The sequence below is a fragment of the Bos indicus x Bos taurus genome, chromosome 9 (genome assembly GCF_003369695.1).
Source record: "Bos indicus x Bos taurus breed Angus x Brahman F1 hybrid chromosome 9, Bos_hybrid_MaternalHap_v2.0, whole genome shotgun sequence".
Lineage (NCBI taxonomy): Eukaryota > Metazoa > Chordata > Mammalia > Artiodactyla > Bovidae > Bos > Bos indicus x Bos taurus.
Genome location: NC_040084.1, coordinates 43,447,891 through 43,470,317, shown reverse-complemented (window position 1 = coordinate 43,470,317; position 22,427 = coordinate 43,447,891). Strand labels below are relative to the sequence as shown.

The window sequence follows — 22,427 nt, the reverse complement described above, 5'->3', positions numbered from 1 at the left end:
GTACTTCTCCATAAGGACTGGCCTTATCAACTACAATTAAAACATTCTGGTAACTATTCAGGGTTTTAAAGAAGGAACAGCGATGGTCACAACTGCTGGATCTATGGATCTTCACGGCAGGTTGCTTTGTACAGTGAAACTTTTGGTCTGCAACAGCAGAATTTTATATTCTGCTCTAAGGGATCTGTGGTTTCTTTTTTTTCCAGGCCATTACAGGAGAGAGTAAACCAAAGCAGGCAGGCAGTACAATGAGGCTTTAACTGTGCACATTCTCAGGAAGACATCAGAAACTACTTAAAAGGTTTTCGCATGAGATTACCACTATCATCTTTCAAGAAAGGGAAAGGGAAAATGAAGAGAACTAGGCCTATTTTACTCTCAGAGGACAACTCTGAAGCTCAACTTGTTGGCGGTCTCCCTGGAACACCAACTGTGAAATCTTACGGAAAACTTAAACTTATATGCTAAAGCACTTGGGAAGCCTGGGTTTGATGAAAAGGGAAAGAAGAGACAAAGGACAGCTGAGACTCCGCTCTCCACAACAAAGCGCCCTGTGGACACTGCTCCCGGGTGCTGTCTGAACCAAGTGAAAGGAAGAACCTGGAGCACGCTGCCGGCTGGTTCACTCCTGTCACCCAGACCCAGTTCCTAAGGGCTGAGCAGCGTCTCCTCCACCACGGCCCTTCTTCCCCACCGCTAAGGACTCAGTACAGAGCATTCGAGAGACTTAAAGTCCTAAACTCCACCCCCAAAAGCTTCCAAATTAATTTCTAGAATCAGGAAGAAGCTGAAGATACTTATTGAGCCAGTCACCTTGCAAATATGGGGCAACACTTTCCTGCATTGGAGAAGGAAGTGGTAACCCACTCCAATGTTCTTGCCTGGAGAATCCCAGGGATGGGGGAGCCTGGTGGGCTGCTGTCTATGGGATCGCAGAGTCGGACACGACTGAAGCGACTTAGCAGTAGTAGCAGCAGTAGCTCAACATACAATCTTCTTACCCTCGAGGGAACTTCTATTGCCTTTCTCCTGAGCCTGAAGTATTTTGCCAAATTAAAAAAAAAAAAAAAGCAAGCATGTATCTTTATTTTTTTATATCACTTATTCCATTTGAGGTACTGGCATATCCCATTGTTACTACCATGAAAACAGCCGGCTCTATGCTGTCTTAATAAAACTTCCACCCTCATACACAAGAGACTTATGTACTATGACAGAGAAACAGAGAGCGAGCCATCAGGCAGGTACTAGGCGTGCCAAGTTCTTCACATGGAAGATTTCATTTAATTCCTACAATACACAGTAAGGGAGACACCATGAGCTGGATTTCACAGGTGAAGATGCTGAGGCCTAGTGACACTAAGTCATTTTCACAGGCTACACAGCTACCAAAGGGGAGGCAAGAGTTTGTACCCAGTCAGTATGGGACTCCAGAGTTGCTTTTCTCTTGGAGGAGAAAAGGCTTAGAGGAAACCCAATCCCAGAAGCCTGAGGTGCCTGCTGGCTCGCGCCAACCAAGACTCTACTCCTACCTTCAACGTCTTAGAACCCACGGTGACGCCTGTCTGTAGCATGCCGTCCGCGATGCCCAACCGGTCCATGTTCAGGAGGAAAGGAGTCACCAGAGTCACATACGTGGCTCCTGACCACTTCTTGAGGAACTTTAGAGCCCACGTTTCAGTAGATCCGCCAACGTTGTCGAGGATAAAGTCAAACCTGGAGAGGAAGAACCATATCAAAACATCCTGGTCAGCCTTTACCCAGGGCTCCAAGCCGCCTTCACTCCCTCCGCCAGGGAGCTCCATGGTTTGTTTCCGCGACAGCTCACAAGCAACAGAGGGGTGGCTGCTCGGACAAATGAGAAAAGGCACATCTACTTACTGGGTTTTCTCCAAGGTAAGTCAAATGTGATTTCTTTTTTAAATCACAAAATCGTCTTATTTTCTAATACTTTAAGAATGACTTAAACAAGTGGTTTTCAACTGAGAGTGATTTTGGTCCCCAGGAGACATATTAGGCAATGTTTTGAGAGATTTTTAGTTGTGACAATTGGGCGAGGTGGTGGTAAGAGGGTACCAGCATCTGTAGGCCAGGGATGATGATAAAACATCCTAAAACACACAGGAAAGCCTCTCACCACAAAAAAAGTATCCAGCCCCAAATGTCAACAGTTGAGAAACTAAGGTTGCCAAGGCTGAGACACCTTGACTGAAGCTTTGTAGAGAACTGCAAAGCTATCCATCCAATATAAGCCACAGTACTCTTCAGTGCATGTGAATACTTAAGACAGGAGTGCATTAGATTTTGACCCACACAAGTGATTTGCTTTTATTCCCTTCACAATCAGATCTGCGTGCAGAAGCATCCTCTTCACCTTCTGGAATTTTCCTTTGGTTTCATGTACAACATCAGCACAATGCCTACAGAGAAATCAACAGCCTGCTCTCAACCTTCAGTTCTGCTCTAACATGCCAAAAATACCCATCATACTGCAATCCACAGAAACTAACAGATATTCAACTCCTTACATCTAACCTAAAATTGCTGTAATCACTACATTTTACTTAAAGGGGATAAAACCCAAAGAAGCTTTAAAATACTTTTGAAAACAAAGATCTATTTAGAGAATACATGCTTATACATCAAGCAAGTTAATAGAGGAATTCCTTTTCCGTAAACCCTTTTTCCCTTCTAAATTCATCTGCATGAAGTCAAACATCAAACCTTCTAAAACCGACTTTGGCCAACTTTGTGGCCCTTGAGTTTTTCATGGGACTAAACTAAACAAGGGCAAATAAAAACGGAAGCATATGAAGTTCAGAAGAGTGACCTTACTAGATGATCCTTCTTATTAGGAAAAAAAGACTAACAAAATTCTTTTCATGAGTATAAGTTTCTACTTTTAAGTTCCTATTTCATTCCCAAATTTTAGATAAACAAATACGATGATACTTAATTTAGATAAAACTTAAGGGCAGCCTGAAACTGAAAGGCACTCAGTCATGTCCGACTCTTTGTGATCCCATGGAATATACAGTCCATGGAATTCTCCAGGTCAGAATACTGGAGTGGTAGCCTTTCCCTTCTCCAACCCAGGTCTCCCACACTGGAGGCGGATTCTTTACAAGCTGAGTCACAAGGAAAGCCTGAGAATACTGGAGTTGGTAGCCTATCCCTTCTCCAGCAGATATTCCTGACCCAGGAATCGAACCGGGGTCTCCTGCATTGCTTGTAGGTGAATTCTTTACCAACTGAGCTATCAGGGAAGCCATGGCATTACAGAGGGCAGCCTGGCATTATAGAATTGGCACTGCCTGAAAAAAGAAGTCCAGAGACCAGGCTGCAGACCTGGCTCTCCCACTAATGATGAAGTGGCATCATCCTAAGCATGAAAAATACTCCTAAATTCTCTGCCCTTTATGTTCTTGACTGTAGCATGACAGAGTAGGGCTGAAGTACTTCAAAGCCCTTTCCTGCTGTAAAATCCTAGGATTCAAATCTAAACGGCTATTTGGAAAGAGGAACAAATTTATTCTAGGTGGATTAAGAGACTAACCTCCAGGCAGAAGCTGCAAAGATCAATTTTAACTAAGCAGTCATTCAAAAAATAACAGCCTGCGTTTGTGAGCTACTGAGGTTCTCTGACTGGAAAAGAGCAAACAGGAGGAGCAAAGCCGCTGGACAGAGCCACAGAGGAGCACAGTGAGGTGCAGAGGGGAGGCCGGCCTGTGTGCGTGCCCGCCTCCACCTGCCAGGGCTTCTCTTCTCTGGAGACAGACTTCAGACATGCATAACCTAAAGGGGGATAGCAGGCAGATGGTCGCCTTGGCCTGTCTCCTGCTGCTGTTCCTAGAAGCAGCAGAAGAGAGATGGCTGGCTGACACTACTACTATGAGGAAGCCTAGGTTTTTCTCTCTCTTTTTAAACCTATGAAAATATACTTCTACTTAAAGTGAGCAGCAATAATTAGCTTCTGAAAACTAATTTAAGGGACTTTCCTAATGGTCCAGTGGCTAAGACTCCATGTTCCCAACGCAGGGGGCCTGGGTTTGATCCCTGGTGGAGAACTAGATCTCACATGCCACAATTAAGACCTGGCGCAGCCATATGAATAAATAATGTTTTTAAAAAACTAATTTAAAAAAGGAAAAATCTTTGCATCAGAAGTAGTGAAATAGCTCCTGAGACACTCTGCTGAAGCTTTGCCTGGGCTGAGTGAAGACGAGGTTCTGAAACACCTCCCTGTTTCTGCCTGAGCCACAGTCAGGAAGGATGGGGGCCTGAGAGAATTCCAGAGTCCGCTCCCACTTGGTATGTTCAGTCAAATAACAGCCTGGCGTTCAGGCACGATGACAACATCCATTACTGGTATCTACACAGCCTCTGCTTCTCTGAAACCCCCATTATAAAGGCAAGATACTAATCACATACGTCATGTACTGCTCTAGGTTCTACTCATGGTGACAAATGCCACTGGAGGGAATATACCTTCCAATACGACCTTCTTACACACCAGCAGTAAAAGTAAGTTAACTTCAAAAATAGCAAAAGGCCAGGTAAGCAACATATTGTCCTCAGTACAAATCACAGTACATGATCGTGCTGTATTAACATCTGGAGGAAAAACAGAAACCGACCTAAATCACCTCCAGTGACACCAAGTGTTTTCACAGACTCTTCTCTAAGACGCCAACGTGGCGGTAAGGCCACCGAACCATCTCAGGCGCGCATCGCCCATCGTCCTTGTTCCACCTTCCCCATGGGCACCCTGTTTGGATACATACGGCTTTGAAGATTTCAACTGCGCTTCCACATTTCCAGATTTGTAATCGATCACATCATCTGCCCCAAGCTTCCTCACAAGCTCACTGGCGTCCTGGGAGCAGACTGCTGTCACATGCGCATCCCATGCTTTCATTACCTGCCCAAGAAGGAAAGAAAAGGGGAGGGGGGCAGGAAACTGCATTGAACAAAAACGAGTTGGCACCACATGGTACACATACATCAGCCTCTAGACAATTCTAAGTGCTTTGTCTTAACAAGAACTACAGGAAGCCATCTGCCAGAGGCTAGTAAAAATGATTAAATTTTTGTTCACAAAGAAAGATCCAAGAAACAGATCTCATTTTCCCTGGACGAGACAGTGAGTCACCTTAATTTCGTGAAGTTATAACCAATTCATTTAAAGAGGGGCTCAGAATCTCACCAGCATCAGAAAAGACAAAAGTTGATGACCTTAAGCTTAGCATTTTCAATGATGACAAAGGTAACAGGGGAAAAAACACCACGTCCTCAGAAAATAACCATTTCAAATGTATCCAGAGCATAAAAACACAACATCACTTCATTTGCGTCTCCAGTAAGCATAACCTTGAGTCAGACAACAGCATCAAAGCAATTAGGTACCGGGTAATAAGCGAAAGGTGCTCTTAAAAATAGGGGAAGAAAATGTGGCCATTTTGCTTCCAAAACATGGATCAGGTCCTCTCCTTTGGAGTAAAAAGACCTAAATAAATGGTTTATGGGATTTAAAATGCAGATAGTTTATATTTTAAAATAACTAGACAAATAAAAAGAAGGATTCAGGATTAAGTATCCAGAAAGCCTCATGCTCCAAAATTGCTGTCATTCTTTCCTACAATGGCAATTTCATACAATTAAAAGGGAGCCATTATCAGCAAAAATCTGAGAACAGCTACTTGATGTTCACTGAGAAATTTCCAAATGGACAGTTAGAGGTCATAACAAATTTGTTGTTTTCTCGTTCCTGTCCTCAGTATCAATTTCCCAAGCTTCCTTGATGTAAGTTATAGAGGTTCATTAGAATAAGCGAGATCCGTGTTCTGATCACTACTGAAACCCCACTCAGTGATACACACACAAAGGCTGGAGATCTGTTAACTACAAAGAAATAAAGGATTTAAAAACTATTCTAATCTTATCTAATTTCTCACTTTTAAAAAGTAATATTAACCAAGGAATATACCCTGGAAATCTGAGGAGGAATTAAAACATTTAAGCTGACATCAAATATGATATTTTATGTTTATGGGCCACAAACAGAGACAACTGAGTATAATGACATGTTGCTTTCAACATCGAGTCCTAAACTCAACTTATATATGTGAAGAATACAATCCAAGGTGAATATCTAGTATCTATAGAAAAAAGAAACTGACAAGAAAAAAGGAAATTGTGTTCTAAGCACCAATATTTAATTTGTGCTTCTCTTAAACAGTATTAAATACTCAGAATCTGTCACATCTTGAGAAGTTCAATAAATTTTTTTTCCAAATTTCTAGATTTTCCTCTCCTACTTAGAACTATCTACTATCACTGCTGTTGCTGACGTTCAGTCGCTTCGTCATGCCTGACTCTTCTGCAGCCCCATGGACTGTAGCCTACCAGGCTCCTCTGTCCATGGGATTCTCCAGGCAAGAATACTGGAGTGGGTTGCCATTTCCTTCTCCAGGGAATCTTCCCACCTACTATCACTGCACACTACTGAAAGGTTTTAAAGCAGCTTTAGATTTAAAAACAATTTTATGTAAACTGTTAAAAATAAGAAGAAGAAATAACACAACCCAAGTACAGGAGACGTCTATAAGGCAAACAGTGCTCCGACAGGGACTGCAAGCTGGCAGTCACTCCAAGAGCCCTACACTGTGCCCTCTCCCTCCCAACAGGCATCATCAAGCTGATACTTGGAGTAAATCACCTCCTTGCATTAAAAAAAAAAAAAAAAAAGGTTTTATCATCCAAACATGTATTTCCTAGATACTACAGTTTAGTCTTGTGCAATTTAAAAATATGATTTCCTATTTTTTTTTTTAAACTATAGTCTCCTCTTCTACCCCACTTCACTTAAAATTTATCTGCGAAAGAATCTAGGCCATGTACCTGCAGAGCTTTTCCCTGGAAACTCTGGAATTTCTGCCTGCACACCTGGGACGGTTCCACATACTGCTCTGTCCTGTGTTTCCCATTTATGTCCTTTCACAATACTAAGAACAGCATCTGCGATTACAGAAGGCTGAGCATGTCTGCCTGTTCCTCTTTTTATTAAATCTCAGTGGTTGTCTGCTGGAGGTTGCAAAATGGTGCTACTCTCTATCTCCTGTCTTCACTTAGTAGTTGGAATACTTTTATAGAGAAACACCTCTCCTCATATACTACTTTGTTTATTCAGGTGTACAATTCATATAGAAAGGGCAAATAATTGTTTCCTTTTATTAGTTTATAAAATAATAAATTGGTTTTCTGTCATCTTCCAAGTGACCACTTTAAAAAAAATATCATCATGAACTCATTTAAGTCATGGATTTAAAACTATTTGGAAGCTTTCATTCTTTTGTAACTATCATGACGATTTCTGAAGCTCAAATCGTCCTCTTTGATAACCTTTAGGAATTTCTTCAAGTTGGCTGCTGAGTCTTTTTGACATGACTCAACTAGTTCTTACTAACTTCTCATTCTTATACGTTTCATGCCATAGATCTGGAATCTGCCATTACTCCAAGGCCCTGAATTTTTGTGTGCATGTGAGCAATGGTATTTCAAGAGACAGTTTTGCGTACATACATATAAGAAATAGCTCTTGAGTTCATTTTGATACTTTCAATTCAAACTCCAGACTATCAAGTTTTTACTTAATCTGTATTACATCTGTATCTTCTTTCTTGCACTACTAAAATCTTGATGGTCAAAGACAAAGGGGATTATAGAGTTAAAACATGCCATAAATACCCAACTGTTCTAGTGTATATATATATACTAGACATATACCAGTCTCTGAATAATAGTACTAAAATCATCCCCAATATGATCAATGAAATCATTCAAATAATTTTAAATTGCTTTCCCACTATTTCTTTTTAAAAATAGTTGTACTGTTTACTTTGTCAGAGTTACACACTGTACTCTCTAAGCCCTCATGAAGTTTTAGTTCTACAGATAACTGTATATTTAACATGTACCACCAGTCCTTAGGGTTATGTCTCTCTAGCTATTTTAGTTTTCAGAAGCTCATATTCTAGTATATTTCTCAGAAAGAGATCAGAAGAACATACTCCTCACGTTCTTGCATGTTATTAACAGTTAGTATATGTCCTTTATTATACAGAGGCCAGTTGCACTGGATATAAAATTTTAGCATATTCTTTCTCAAGTGTCTTAAGTGTTACTCCAACTCCAGTCCCAGCATTAAAGCACTGTTATCAAAAAGTGCTAATAACCTAATTTTACTCATATGTCACCTTCTTTTTTTTTGAAAGATGCCCCAAAGTTTTCATTTTTCTCCTTTTCCTTAAAGGCCAGTAATTTTGCTAGTTTCCCTTGATACTGCTCATTCTGGGTCCATGTTCTTCGATAAGCACTCCAGTCATTTAACATGTAATTTCAAATCATTTAACTTCAGGGAAGTAGGGAAGTTTCTTGAATTACGGGTTTTAGCATTTGTCTTATTCCCTCGTTTTGGTTTTCCTCATCAGAGACTCTTATTGATACAGCAATTTTCTTTCCTATCTTCAATACATGACACTTTTCTCTTGATTCTGTCTTTATCTCTTCCTTTCTTTGCAATTTACAATTTTTCCTCTTTACACATAGTTTCTACTGCTGTGCTGCTGCAGTTTAGTCTAAAGTCATGTCCGACTTTTTGTGACCCCATGGACTTTAGCCCACCAGGCTCCTCTGTCCATGGAATTCTCCAGGCAAGAATACTGGAGGGGTTAGCCATTCCCTTTTCCAGGGAATCTTCCTGACCCAGGGATCGAACTCAGGTCTCCAACATTGTAGGCAGATTCTTTACTGTCTGAACCACCAGGGAAGCCCTCCTTCTAGTTTAGTCTTCTGTTATTTCTTTTTACTTTATTTCTGAGTTTTTCCAATTCTGATTTATTTTATTCATGTCTTTGTATTTTTAATGTTCTTTTTAGCTTGTTTTGAAATTCCAGGTTTCATTTTGATATTTTCTCATGCGTTTTCCTTGTCTGTAGATACGTTATTCTACTCTTCATTCTTTCTTTTTCTCACAGTAACTTTGTATGGGATTTAACCTTGATATTTTCCTATTAATCAATTGTTATTAAATGTTTTTATTGTGAAACATAACACACAGAGAAAAGTGTGTGGAATATAAATGTACAGCTTAACACATTATTACAAAGCAAACACTATCTTAAGGACTGCTCAAGATTAAGAACTAGGACACCTCACTTCCCCCTCCCAATCAAAACCGTCCTCGTTCCCTGAGAAGTAACAACAACTATCAGGTCTTTCACATAAGCCTCCCCTCACCTATTAAAAAACAGTTTTTCTATCTAGATAAACATCCTTAGACACTACTGTTTAGTTTTACTTGTCCTTGAGTATCATTAAATGCAATCGTATAAGTTATACTCTTGTTTCTGACTTCTTTCTACTTGTTCAATTCATCTACTACATTGTGTACAACTAAGGTTTGCTTTTTTAAGGTTTTTTTGATGTGGAAGACTTTTAAAGTCTTTATTGAATTTGTTACAATATTGTTTCTGGTTTATGGTTTTTGGGACATGGGGCATGTAGAATCTTAGTTCCCTGACCAGGGATCAAACCTGCATCCCCCGCATTGGAAGGCAGACCACTGGACCACCAGGGAAGTCCCCAGTAGTTTGTTTTTACGGCTGTGTAATACTCTAAACATAAGAATATATTGCAGTTCACTTTCCCATTTTGCCTGGAGAAGCCAATGGCAACCCACTCCAGTATTCTTGCCTGGAAAATCCCATGGATGGAGGAACCTGGTAGGCTATGGTCCATGGGGTTGCAAAGAGTCGGACACGACTGAGTGACTTCACTTTTCATTTCCCATTTTGGGCTACCATTCTTTCAACTGGTAAAGAATCTGCCTGCATTGTGAGGGACCTGGGTTTGATCCCTGGGTTGGGAAGATCCCTTGGAGAAAGGAAAGGCTACCCACTCCAGTATTCTGGCCTGGAGAATTCCATAGACTCTCCATTGGGTCACAGAGAGTCAGACACGACTGAGCGACTTTCACTCACTTTCCCATTTTACTGTTGATGGCCAGTTAGGGGATAATGCCTGGGACATATCTGGGGATATTCTGGGACATATCTTTTGGTGAACATGCATGTACAGTTGACTCCCTGTATCTAAGAACTCCACATCACTGAATTCAATCAACCAGGGATTGAAAATATTCAGGAAAAAAAAATGTCAAAAAGCAAAACCTGAATCAACAGCACACTATTTACATAGCATTTACATTGTTTACATAGCATTTACATTGACTACATTGATAAGAAATCTGAAGAAGATTTAAATTATACAACAGGATGTATGTAGGTTATATACAAATACTATGCCATTTTATCTGGTCTTCCCAGGGGAAGTGGTAGTTTGCTAGTGGTAAAGAAGTGAAGTCAGTGAAGTCACTCAGCCATGTCCGACTCTTTGCGATCCCATGGACTGTAGTCTACCAGGCTTCTCTGTCCATGGGATTTTCCAGGCAAGAGTACTGGAGTGGGTTGCCATTTCCTTCTCCAGGGGATCTTCCTGACCCAGGGATCGAACCCAGGTCTCCTGCATTGCAGGCAGACGCTTTACCCTCTGAGCCAAATACAGCAGACATAAGAGGCTCAGGTTTGATCCCTGGGTCAGGAAGATCCCCTGGAGGAGGGCATGGCAACGCACTCCAGTATTCTTGCCTGAAATATCTCATGGACAGATGAGCATAGCAGGCTACAGTCCATGGGGTTGCGAAGAGTTGTACACTTCATGCTATTTTATGAAAGGGACTTGAGCACCCATGGATTTGGGCATCCAAGGAAGTCCTGTAACAAATACAAGGCTGGTATACTGAGGGATGATTATATTTCTGCCTACAAAGTACATTCATATTTTGTTAGGCTGTCACAGGGCAATTTATATTCATAATTAGTAGATACAGCCAAATTATTTTCCAAACTAGTTATGCTAATTACACTTTAACCAGCAGGATATGATACTTCTCTTTTTCTCCCATCCTCCCTCCCTCTTTTCCTTTCTTCCATTTACATATTAATTCACATTTACTGACAATCCATGGATTAGGCACTGGGTATCTGCCTTAAGTCTATTTGAGCTGCTATAACAACACAGACTGGGTACCTTATAAACAACAAACACGTACTCCTCACAGTTCTGGAGGCTGAAGGTCCAAGACCAGGGTGTCAGCACGTGGGTGTGCTCCGAGCCCCCTTCCTGGTTTGCAGCCTGTGCCTCCCCTCTGTGCCCTTGTGTGGGGAAGGGCTTGGGAGCTCTGCTGGCCTCTTTCATAAGGACTTTAATACCATCCGAGAGTGCTCCACCCTCATGGCCTAACCACTTCCCAAAGGCCTCAACACTATCACTATGGGCATCAGGACTTCAAAACATGAATTTCAGAGGAGCACAAACATTCAGGCCACAGCAGCAGATAAAGGTGAATTAAGATGAATCCAGGTGTGCATTTCCTGGGCATCCTCTCCATCTCCCGTTTCTTCCCCCAGCCACTAGCAGGCGCTTATCTGTTTTCTGTCTCCAAGGATTTGCCTCTTCTGGACACAACATAAATGGAATCATACCAAATGTGACCTTTTCTGTCTGGGTTTGTCACTTTTTAGCGTTATGTTTTGAAAGTTTATCTATGCTGTATCATGAATCAGAACTTCATTCCTTTTGATGGCTGAGTAACATTCCCTTGTGTATATACACACCACATTTTGTTTCTCCATTCATTAGGTGATAGACACTAAGGCTGTTTCCATTTCTTTGACTATTATGAATACTGATGTTGCAAATGAACATTTGTATATAAGTTTTTGCTTGAACACAGATTTTCATTTCTCTTAAGTATACACCTAGGAATGGAACTGCTGGCTCACAGGTAATTCTAAGTTTAATACAGAATTAAGAATTTTAATTCTGCCAAATTGTTTTCCACTGCAGCTGCATCAATTTACATTCCCACTAGCACTGTATAAGGGTTTCAGTTTCTTTACATCCTTGCCAACATTGTTATTTTCCATTTTTTTAATAGCCATCCTAGTAGGCGTGAAGTGCTACCTCACTGTGTTTTTTTTTTAAACTGAAATATAGTTGATTTACAATGTTGTGTTAATTTCAGGTATTCAGGGTTTTGTGGATTTTTTTGCATACTATATCCCATTATAAGTTATTAAAAGATATTAGGTATAATTCCCTGTGCTATACAGTAAATCCTTACTGCTTACGTATTTTATGCATAGCAGTCGGTATCTCTTAATTCCACAGTCTTAATTTGCCCCTCCCCGCCTCTTCCCTTTGGTAACCATGTTTCTTTTCTACGTCTTTGACTCTGTTTCTGTTTTGTATGTAGATTCATTTCTATTATATATTTTTAGATTTCATATATAAATGATATCATATAGTATTTATCTTTCTGACTTATTTCCCTAAGCATAATTTCTTTAGGTCCATCCATGTCGCTACAAATAGTGATATTTCATTATTTTTTACGGCTAGTAATATGCATTTTGTGTGTGGGGGGGGCGTGTATATACAAATACATAAACACACACACATAAATGCCACATCTCCTTAAGTCAATTACTCACTGTGGTTTTGATTTGCATTTCCCTAATGACGAATGATGTTAAACACTTTCATGGCCTTACTGCCCAGTTTTAGATTTTCTTTCAAGCAGTGTCTACTCAAGTCCTTTGCTAATTTTTTAACTGGGCTGCCTTTTTGTTGTTGAGCTGTTAAGAGTTCTTTACGTATTCTGTATACTATATCCTTATTAGATAAATGATTTATAAATATTCGCTCTCATTCTGTGTGTTGGCTTTTTACTTTCTTGATAGCATCCTTTGATGCACAGAAGTTTTAGATTTAATGAAGTCCAATTTACCTAATTTTTTTCTTTTACTTGAGCTCTTGGTGTCATATCTAAGAATCTATTGCCAAATCCAATATATGAAGATTTACTCCCATATTTTCTTATGAGTTTTATGGTTTTAGCTCTTATATTTAGGTCTTTGGCCCAGCTTGAATTAGTTTTTCACATATGATGTGAGATAGGGGTCCAAGTTCATCCTTTTATATGTGGATATCTAGTTGACTCAGTACCACTCACTGCAAAGACTATTCTTTCCCCTGTTTAACTGTCTTGTCACCCTCGTCAAAAATCAACTGGTCACAGATACACTGGTTTACTTCTGGATGTTCAATTCTATTTCATTGATCTATATATCTAACTTTATGAAAATACTTTTTTTTGATACATATATATATATTTTAATACATATATGTATTTTATTGTAGTTCTTTTTTTTTCCCCTATTTCTTTTTTTTTTTTTTTAACACCAAAAACATTTTTGGGGTAAAGCCAATCCAGTACCACTGTTGTGACTTCTATAGTTTTGTAACTAAGTTTAAAATTGAGAAGTGTGAGTCCTCCAATTTTGTCCTTTTTTGCCAAGATTGTTTGGCAACTTGGGGTCCCTTGAAATTCTGCATGATTTTAGGTTCCACTTGCCCGCTTATGCAAAAAAAAAAAAAAAAAGAGGCAGCTGCTATTCTGATAAGATTGCACTGATTCTATAGATATGAGTTCTACCATCTTTACACAGCATTTTGGCTACTGCATGTCTTATATATATTTTTTAGAACTAGCTTATCAATTTCTACCAAACTGCAAACCTCAATCCATTTTCACTTGCCCATGGTCTTCCTCCCTGAAAGCTTTCCTTCATTTGTTACACAGGATGTCCATAAAACTAATTCACATTTTAAACCACTGGAAAGGTTAATGCTTCCTTCTATCTTAGAAAATTTCCTTCTTAGAAGAGCAAGCTGAAATTGCAATGAATGTAATTTCTCTCAGCTTTCAAGAAAAAGTAATCCACATATATAAATTTTTTAATTCATGAAAATAATAATCTTCCTAGTCACAAGATAAATTGTCTTACCTGTATAGCAAAAGTACCAACTCCACCTGAAGCGCCCAGGATTAAAACACTGCAACGCAAAAGAAACTATCATGAGATATTAAGCCAACATAACTGAATAAACAAACAAGATGTTTTCAACATGTAACTGGCTCAAAGATAATCCCCAAAGCAAACATTTAGCTTCCCAAGATTCTATTACACAAGGTTTTTATTTATCAGGTTCACCAAGAATCCATAAATGCTTAAAGTTAGACATACTATGAATTCTTTACCAAAAATACAAAATATCAAATACACCAATGATTTGTATTTTTAAAAGTAGCTCAGACGGTTGCTCGTAACATTTGCCTTATCATTTTTCTAGGCTTAAATTAGTAGAGCCTTCTCTCTAGGAGCAAGCTCTGGGATCCTTTTCAGTGTGCTACACAATATTCAGCTGCTCTCTAAGAAAAATCACATTCCTGACCACATTCTTGCCAAAGCGGAATAAACGTCTTTTGTTCAGACACGTCCCATCACGCTCACCAGCTTTCATAAAGGGAAACCAATCTTATCTTCAGTGTGGTTTCTTGTTAAAGCAGATGAATCTGATTTATCAGTGCAAACATGCTTGCGCTCCAGGTTTTCACCATGTTTGCTCACCGTGTGTAGTCTTCCTGCCTCTCCAGATCAAGGGTGTGCAGCCTGGGGTTTGTGGGTGAGTGCCGCTGAGGGCTGTGAGGGTGTACCCCCTGAAACTGTGAACTGACTCAAATAACATGCAAAGTTTGGTGAGACCACGCCTAAGTGCACTGCGGAGAAGAGGGATCCGTCAGATTTATCACCAAGTTCCCAAAGAAGGTATGATTCAAAAGAGACTCACTAGTCAAGAATCACTGCTTTACACATTCTTACATTTCATTCCTGAATTAAGCTAGCGCTCCGGTGAACTGCCTTCCTCTCACTGCAGAGATGCAAATCCTCAGAAAACTGTACTGAATTGCACTTTGGTGTTCTGTTACCAGTCTAGGCTGAGAGACATTACAAAAGTTACTATTTGATACCTGATACTGCATTAGCTAAGGAGATACTGTTGCGAGAATTCATGAGAATTGTGGAGTGCCATATGGAATAACCACGGGAAAAAAAACATTTTTCTGAAGACTAAGTTGTGGCAGTAGCTATGCTTGTATTATCTGTCACTGAAAACGCTGTAACCGCAGGCTGTGGGTCCCTCTTTGACTCAGCTGCTGGAAAGCGCAGGGAACTCTGTCACCTAGCTTAAGCAGGGACACCCGATCTTGGAACAGACATTGTGTTTATAATCTTAACTCTACTTTCATTTTATTTTTTTCTTTCTTACCCAAATCACAGAAGGCTGACTGTCACCCTTTGGATCTTAGAAGTTACTGGTAATATTTTTCAGTCAGCTATTCCTTTTGAAATTAACACCATCAAATGTAATTAAGACAAGTCTCTTTGGAAAAGATACTCCTTTTAGAAGAGTTACTTTTAATTCCACAGAATTATAAATTGTAAAGAATAAAGAAACTTTAAAGATACACTCTTCCAAGAATCCTTCAATTCACACATTTAATAGCCTTAATGCTTCCTAAATGGTTGGGGAGGGGAGGGGGAACACTAAGACTGCTTCACAGATACATCCAACAATTAGTTCACCCATGGAATATTTTACCCTCTTATTTTGGAAATATAAGTTTGGTCAAACTCTCATTTAAGTTCTTCACAATCTTATCTTTTTGCAACTCTGATTTCCTCTCAACTACTTCTACAACAGACTCTCTACCTGAGCCTCCCTGGTCCCCTCGCGTGTACCCCTAAGTCCCGTGCATGTTGGCCCAGGTCTCAAGTGCTCAGATGCCTTCACTGTCTGCTGAGATCTCCTTATCCGCAAAGGCTCACAGTTTGTGAACTATACCTGTTTGTCTGAACAATACCCCTGAGCCTGATATCCACGCTGCGCGTGTGGCATGCTGTTAACTTTCATTCGTATGCTTGCTGCCCAAGCCGTTCTGCAAACCTCAAGGACAGAGACCTTATATATGCCTAGCACTAGTCGTACTACCCTTGGTGTAGCAGATGCCTGATCCACGTTGCTTGACTTTAAAATCATCGGACTTCCCTGGTGGTCCAGAGGTTAAGAATCTGCCTGCCAATGCAAGGGACACAGGTCGATCCCTGGTCCAGGAAGATTCCACATATCATGGGGCAATTAAGCCTGTGTGCCACAGATACTGAGCCTGCGCTCCATGGTGAGAAGCTTGTGAACTGCAACTAGAGAGTAGCCTCCACTCTGCACAACTAGAGAAAGCCCACACTCAGCCATGAAAACCCAGCACAGCCAAAAATAAAAATATAAATTATTTTTAAAAAATCATTTAAATCAGCATTATATCTGACAATTAACAACAACTGCTACTACCCTAAATGTGGGAGTCACCTGGCTATTTGAAAAATTGCATTAAAGTTTCTTCCAATAAAGAAAAGCTTGAAATGAATTTCTAGTTCTAAGAATGCTGGATTAAGAGATACCAAATACAATGGCTTCCCTTGTGGCTCAGCTGGTAAAGAATCTGCCTGCAATGCTGGACACCTGGGTTCGATCCCTGGGTTGGGAAGATCCCCTGGAGAAGGAAAAGGCTACCCACTCCAGTATTCTGGCCTGGAGATTTCCAAAGACTGTAGAGACCACGGGGTCACAAACAGTTGGGACACGACTAAGCAACTTTCACACACACATACACACACACAAATAGAATGGCTGCTCAGGTATCCAATGGCCCGACACATCTCCAGCCTCATTGCTGTTAGGTCATAGCTTCCCCCCATCTCTCTTAATCCAAAACAGTCTCACTCCTCCATATAAAAAAGCAACACTGTGTTTCTCAGCAGTGCTTGGTGGAAGAGGGTGTGGTTCTGCGTTGGCAGCTTCAGTTCCTGATGCTGCCACTTGATGGCGCCCGTGAGTGCAGAACAGGCAAAGAACAAGCCCAATGAGTGCTACAGACCAATGGTCTGTGTGTGAAGCAGCCTGGGGACACGCCATTCTCTGGTCCTGCAAGCTCCATGTTTTGTGCAGGCTTGACCAGGGCCTGTACTTTTCTTTAAAGAAGGAAAAGTCCCCAGATTGGACAGCAGGCAAATATATTTTCAAGCCAACAGTAAGTCAGCTAGTACTCCATGGTTTGAAGCCCTATGACTGAACAAACTCTTGTACTCTTCAAAGCACTTTCAATAAAAAGAGAAAATCCTGCTGTCCCTTACCCCCAGCGGCCCTTCATTTCAGTGCTATAGAGTGGGAGTACTTTCTACCCAGCTGCAGTAATAGTCACAAGATACACTGAGACTCCAGCTGCAGTAATAGTCACAAGATACATTCAGACTTCACTGAAGCAGAAGCCTATTTGTCACAGTGAAGAAAAGTGTGCTGTATTGCTTGGTTTATAAACAGCAAGTACCCAGGAAATACTCTTTGCAAAAAGCACTATAATTCAAAATCGCCAATAATTTTAATCACATTCTTCTCTTACTAAGTCCATATGCCCAGCTTCTTTTGAAGTCAGTGGGAACTGAACTGTGGCAGATAAAAAATATGGGGGAAGAAAATATGAATAATTATTAAGCTGCTAATGCATTTTAAACCCTAGATTCTCATTTTCCTTTGTCATTTCTGCCCGTGTTTGCACTCTCCCTAAACATACGTTAAGGCACTAAGGCAATGCTTACTTCTTTACTGTGACCGAGTCACTCTGTATTCAGCATCTGGGCACCTAAGGGCTATACAGTCACATTTTCAGTATCACAATCTCACGAGACATGGCATCAACACACTAATCGCCTTACAAATAAAAAATATATGAAACACACTACAAAACAGCAGGCGATCCAGAAGTAGGGAACTGCCTTTCAAATTTCTATATTCTGGCTAAGCCCCAGAAGTCTTCAAATGCCAGGGCGGGGTATCTGGAGACGCGGGGTCAAGTCCCAATGCTCTCATTAACTGAATCTCTAGGCCTCAGATGCACTGCAATGAAACGATAATCACAGAGGTGTACTCCAGGAGTTAATGAACAAGACCTGGCATTTCCAATCTAATTTAAGCTTATATTTAGTTTCTTCGCCTTTCTAACGTAGAACTATATGACCGTCACGACTGCTCTCCCCAGACCACATACTTGTAATGGAAATAAAAATAAAAGTCACATAACAAGAGCAGAGTGCCCTTCATTAAGCCCTAATGGCTCAGAAACAGAACTGATTTAAATATGGCTAAATCTTCCATCCATAGAAATAAGTGGTCTTTAAAAAAATAAGGATGAGGCTGAAAACACATAAACTCATTTTAGTTTCACCCAGAACTCTTAAATCTGGGGGGTGGGGGGAAATGGGTGAAAGAAAGCATATCATAATATGCTAAATGTATTCCCTTAAGTAAGTGAGAAACAACCTGAATAAGGGAAAAGAGCTACAAACAATCAACCAGCGCGACCAAGACAGTCTGGGTTTGTGTGTCCCCTCCTTCCAAGCCTCCCTAATTCATGCAGACATTCCCCAACTCACAGAAGAGTTCATGTGTAAATTAGCTGTTTGGAACTTTAAACACATTTTCCCATGAAAACAAAGCTACTTATACATCTTGGCAAGATGCCCAGGGTAGCCCTTTAAAAAGGTTTAGTTAACCCATAATGGACCAAAAACCTCATACACAGGGTCACAATGGTTCTATGAGACGTGTATTCAGAATTTCAACCTGGGGTACTGGGAACACAGCTCCCCAAACAGGACTGGCATTGGGAACCATCCCAAGACACTGATTCCTTCCATCTGGTACAAAACAGAGGCAGTAAGATGGAGGGAAGGATCGTTTGGGATGGCGACACGAGACTGGATGAGAGAAGTAGCAGGCCAGAGGAGGCTCTTCCCTGGAACTAACAGGGTTCAGGACATGCCACCCCCAAACACAGCACCTTGGCAGACTGAATATTTTAAGCGGAAGGAATGTGAGAAACAGCAAATGCGGGAAGGACTCTCTGACCTTCTCCATGAAGCTGGCCAGGAGACCCTCGGTAAAGGTGTGTGCCCTGTGCCGGGGGGAAAAGAGCATCCGATCTCCAAGACCAGATGAAGCGGGGAGCCAGAAAAAACCGGCCTTGCGCAGTTTTCTCAGTTTACTGCATGCAGCACATGTACTTGTCCTAGAACATTTTCTCACGACTCTCTACTCTGCAAAGGTAGCACAAAAATGTTCAGGTGTAAAAATCGCAACAGACATACAGAGAGCAAACAGGTCTCAGTAATTACCAGGTTCAATCCCTGGGTCAGGAAGATCCCCTGGAGAAGGAAATGGCAACCCACTCCAATATTCTTGCCTGCAGAATTCCATGGACAGGAGTCTGGTGGGCTACAATCCATGGGGTTGCAAAGAATTGGACACCACTGAGTGACTAACACTTTCACTTTCAAGGGAACAAAAGAATGCAGAAATAACTCTTATCAGGCAAGAGAGGTAACAATAGCAAGAAAGTGAAAGTGAAGTCTCCTAGTCCTATCCAACTCTTTGCAATCCCATGGACTGTAGCCCACCAGGCTCCTCCGTCCATGCAATTTTCTAGGCAAGAATACTGGAGTGGGTTGCCATTTCCTTCTCCAGGGGATCTTCCCAACACAGGGATTGAACCTGGGTCTCCCCCATTCTGGGCAGACGCTTTACCACCTGAGCCACCAGGGAATCCCATGGAATAATAGCAAAGATAATGTCAATTGCTATTGTTGTTTACAATGTCAAAGGTAAAGACTCCCAGTTGTTTCAGTGATAAAGATTAGCCTGAAGAGCTTAACGACTACATCAACTGGAACCTCGACACAGGATGAGATGGCTGGATGGCATCATTGACGAAATGGACATGAGTTTGAGCAAGCTGCAGGAGTTGGTGATGGACAGGGAAGCCTGGCATGCTGCAGTTCGTGGGGTCACCAAGAGTTGGACACGACTGAGCGACTGAACTGAAGGAATGATGACATCAACTTTTTCTGGCTCTTGTGATTGTAATCAATCAAAGCTTCCAAGGCCAAGTCCCTACATGAATACACGTATTCTCTTAGCTTAAAACTTTTCCAATTTTGCTTGTGATCAGTTCAGATCAGTTCAGTTCAGTCCCTCAGTGCTGTCTGACTCTTTGTGACCCCACGGACTGCAGCATGCCAGGCGTCCCTGTCCATCACCAACTCCTGGAGTTTACTCAAACTCATGTCCATTGACTCGGTGAGGCCATCTAACCATCTCATCCTCTGTTGTCCCCTTCTTCTCCTGCCTTCAATCTTTGCCAGAATCAGGGTCTTTTCAAATGAGTCAGCTCTTTGCATCAGGTGGCCAAAGTACTGGAGTTTCAGCTTCAACATCAGTCCTTCCAACAGACACTCAAGACCGATCTCCTTTAGAATGGACTGATCGGATCTCCTTGCAGTCCAAGGGACTCTCAAGAGTCTTCTTCAACACCACAGTTCAAAAGCATCAACTCTTCGGTGCTCAGCTTTCTTTATAGCCCAACTCTCACATTCCTACATGATTACTGGAAAAACCATAGCCTTGACTAGACAGACCTTTGTGGCAAAGTAATGTCTATGCTTTTTAATATGCTGTCTAGCTTGGTCATAATTTCCTTCCAAGGAGTAAGCGTCTTTTAATTTCATGGCTGCAGTCACCATCTACAGTGATTTTGGAGCCCCTCAAAATAAAGTCTATCACTGTTTCCACTGTTTCCCCATCAATTTGCCATGAAGTGATGGGACCAGATGCCATGATCTTAGTTTTCTGAATGTTGAGCTTTAAACCAACTGTTACCACTCTCCTCTTTCACTTTCATCAAGAGGTTCTTCTTCACTTTCTGCCATCAGGGTAGTGTCATCTGCATATCTGAGGTTATTGATATCTCTTCCGGCAATCTTGATTCCAGCTTGTGGAATCAACCCAGCATTTCTCATGATGTACTCTGCATATAAGTTAAATAAGCAGGGTGACAATATATAGCCTTGACATTTTCCTTTCCCTATGTGAAACCAGTCTGTTGTTCCATGTCCAGTTCTAACTGTTGCTTCCTGACCTGCATACAGATTTCTCAAGAGGCAGGTCAGGTGTCCTGGTATTCCCATCTCTTTCAGAATTTTCCACAGTTTGTTGTGATCCACACAGTCAAAGGCTTTGGCATAGTCAATAAAGCAGAAATAGATGTTTTTCTGGAACTCTCTTGCTTTTTCAATGATCCAGAAGATGTTGGCAATTTGATCTCTGGTTCCTCTGCCTTTTCTAAAACCAGCTTGAACATTTGCAAGTTTACAGTCCACATATTGTTGAATCCTGGCTTGGAGAATTTTGAGCATTACTTTAGTAGCGTGTGAGATGAGTGCAACTGTGTGGTGGTTTGAGCATTCTTTGGCATTTTCTTTCTTTGGGACTGGAATGAAAACTGACCTTTTCCAGTTCTGTGGCCACTGCAGAGTTTTCCAAATTTGCTGGCATATTGAGCGCAGCACTTTCACAGCATCCTCTTTTAGGATTTGAAATAGCTCAACTGGAATTCCATCACCTCCATCAGCTTTGTTTGCAGTGGCTTCCTAAGGCCCCCTTGACTTCACATTCCAGGATGTCTGGCTCTAGGTGAGTGATCACACAATCGTGATTATCTGGGACGTGAAGATCTTTTTTGTATAGTTCTGTGTATTCTTGCCACGTCTTCTAATATCTGCTTCTGTTCGGTCCATACCAATTCTGTCCTTTATTGAGCCCAAATCTGCATGAAATGTTCCCTTGGTATCAATTTTCTTGAAGAGATCTCTAGTCATTCCCATTCAATTGTTTTCCTCTATTTCTTTGCACTGATCACTGAGGAAGGCTTTCTTATCTTTCCTTGCTATTCTTTGTAATAGCATTCAAATATACCCTGCATTCAAATGGGTATATTTTTCCTTTTCTCCTTTGCTTTTCACTTCCCTTCTTTTCACAGCTATTTGTAAGGCCTCCTCAGACAGCCATTTTGCTTTTTTGCATTTCTTTTTCTTGGGGATGGTCTTGATTCCTGTCTCCTGTAGTGTCACAAACCTCCATCCTCAGTTCATCAGGCACTCTCTCTATCAGATCTAGTCCCTTGAATCTATTTGTCACTTCCACTGTATAATTATAAGGGATTAAATTTACGTAATACCTGAATGGTCTAGTGGTTTTCCCTACTTTCTTCAATTTAAGTCTAAATTTGGCAATAAGGAGTTCATGATTTGATCCACAGTCAGCTCCCTGTCTTTTTTTTGCTGACTGTATAGAGCTTCTCCACCTTTGGCTGCAAAGAATATAATCAATCTGATTTTGGTGTTGACCATCTGGTGATAGTGATATGTAGAGTCTTCTCTTGTGTTGTTGGAAGAGGGTGTTTGCTATGACCAGTGTGTTCTCTTGGCAGAACTCTATTAGCCTTTGCCCTGCTT

General features: G+C 41.0%; 1 protein-coding gene across 2 annotated transcripts in view; it reads right to left on the bottom strand.

Moving 5' to 3' along the window:
* The window catches only part of RTN4IP1 (reticulon 4 interacting protein 1), a 51,697-nt gene that overhangs the window by 9,156 nt on the left and 20,114 nt on the right, over nt 1–22,427 (bottom strand). For both annotated transcript variants that reach the window (XM_027551304.1, XM_027551303.1), the window contains exons 6-8: nt 13,971–14,019; nt 4,785–4,921; nt 1,533–1,716 (exon numbers count right to left, since the gene is read on the bottom strand). In XM_027551304.1, the coding sequence (XP_027407105.1) occupies nt 1,533–1,716; nt 4,785–4,921; nt 13,971–14,019 (370 nt within the window). The remainder of the gene's footprint in view (nt 1–1,532; nt 1,717–4,784; nt 4,922–13,970; nt 14,020–22,427) is intronic.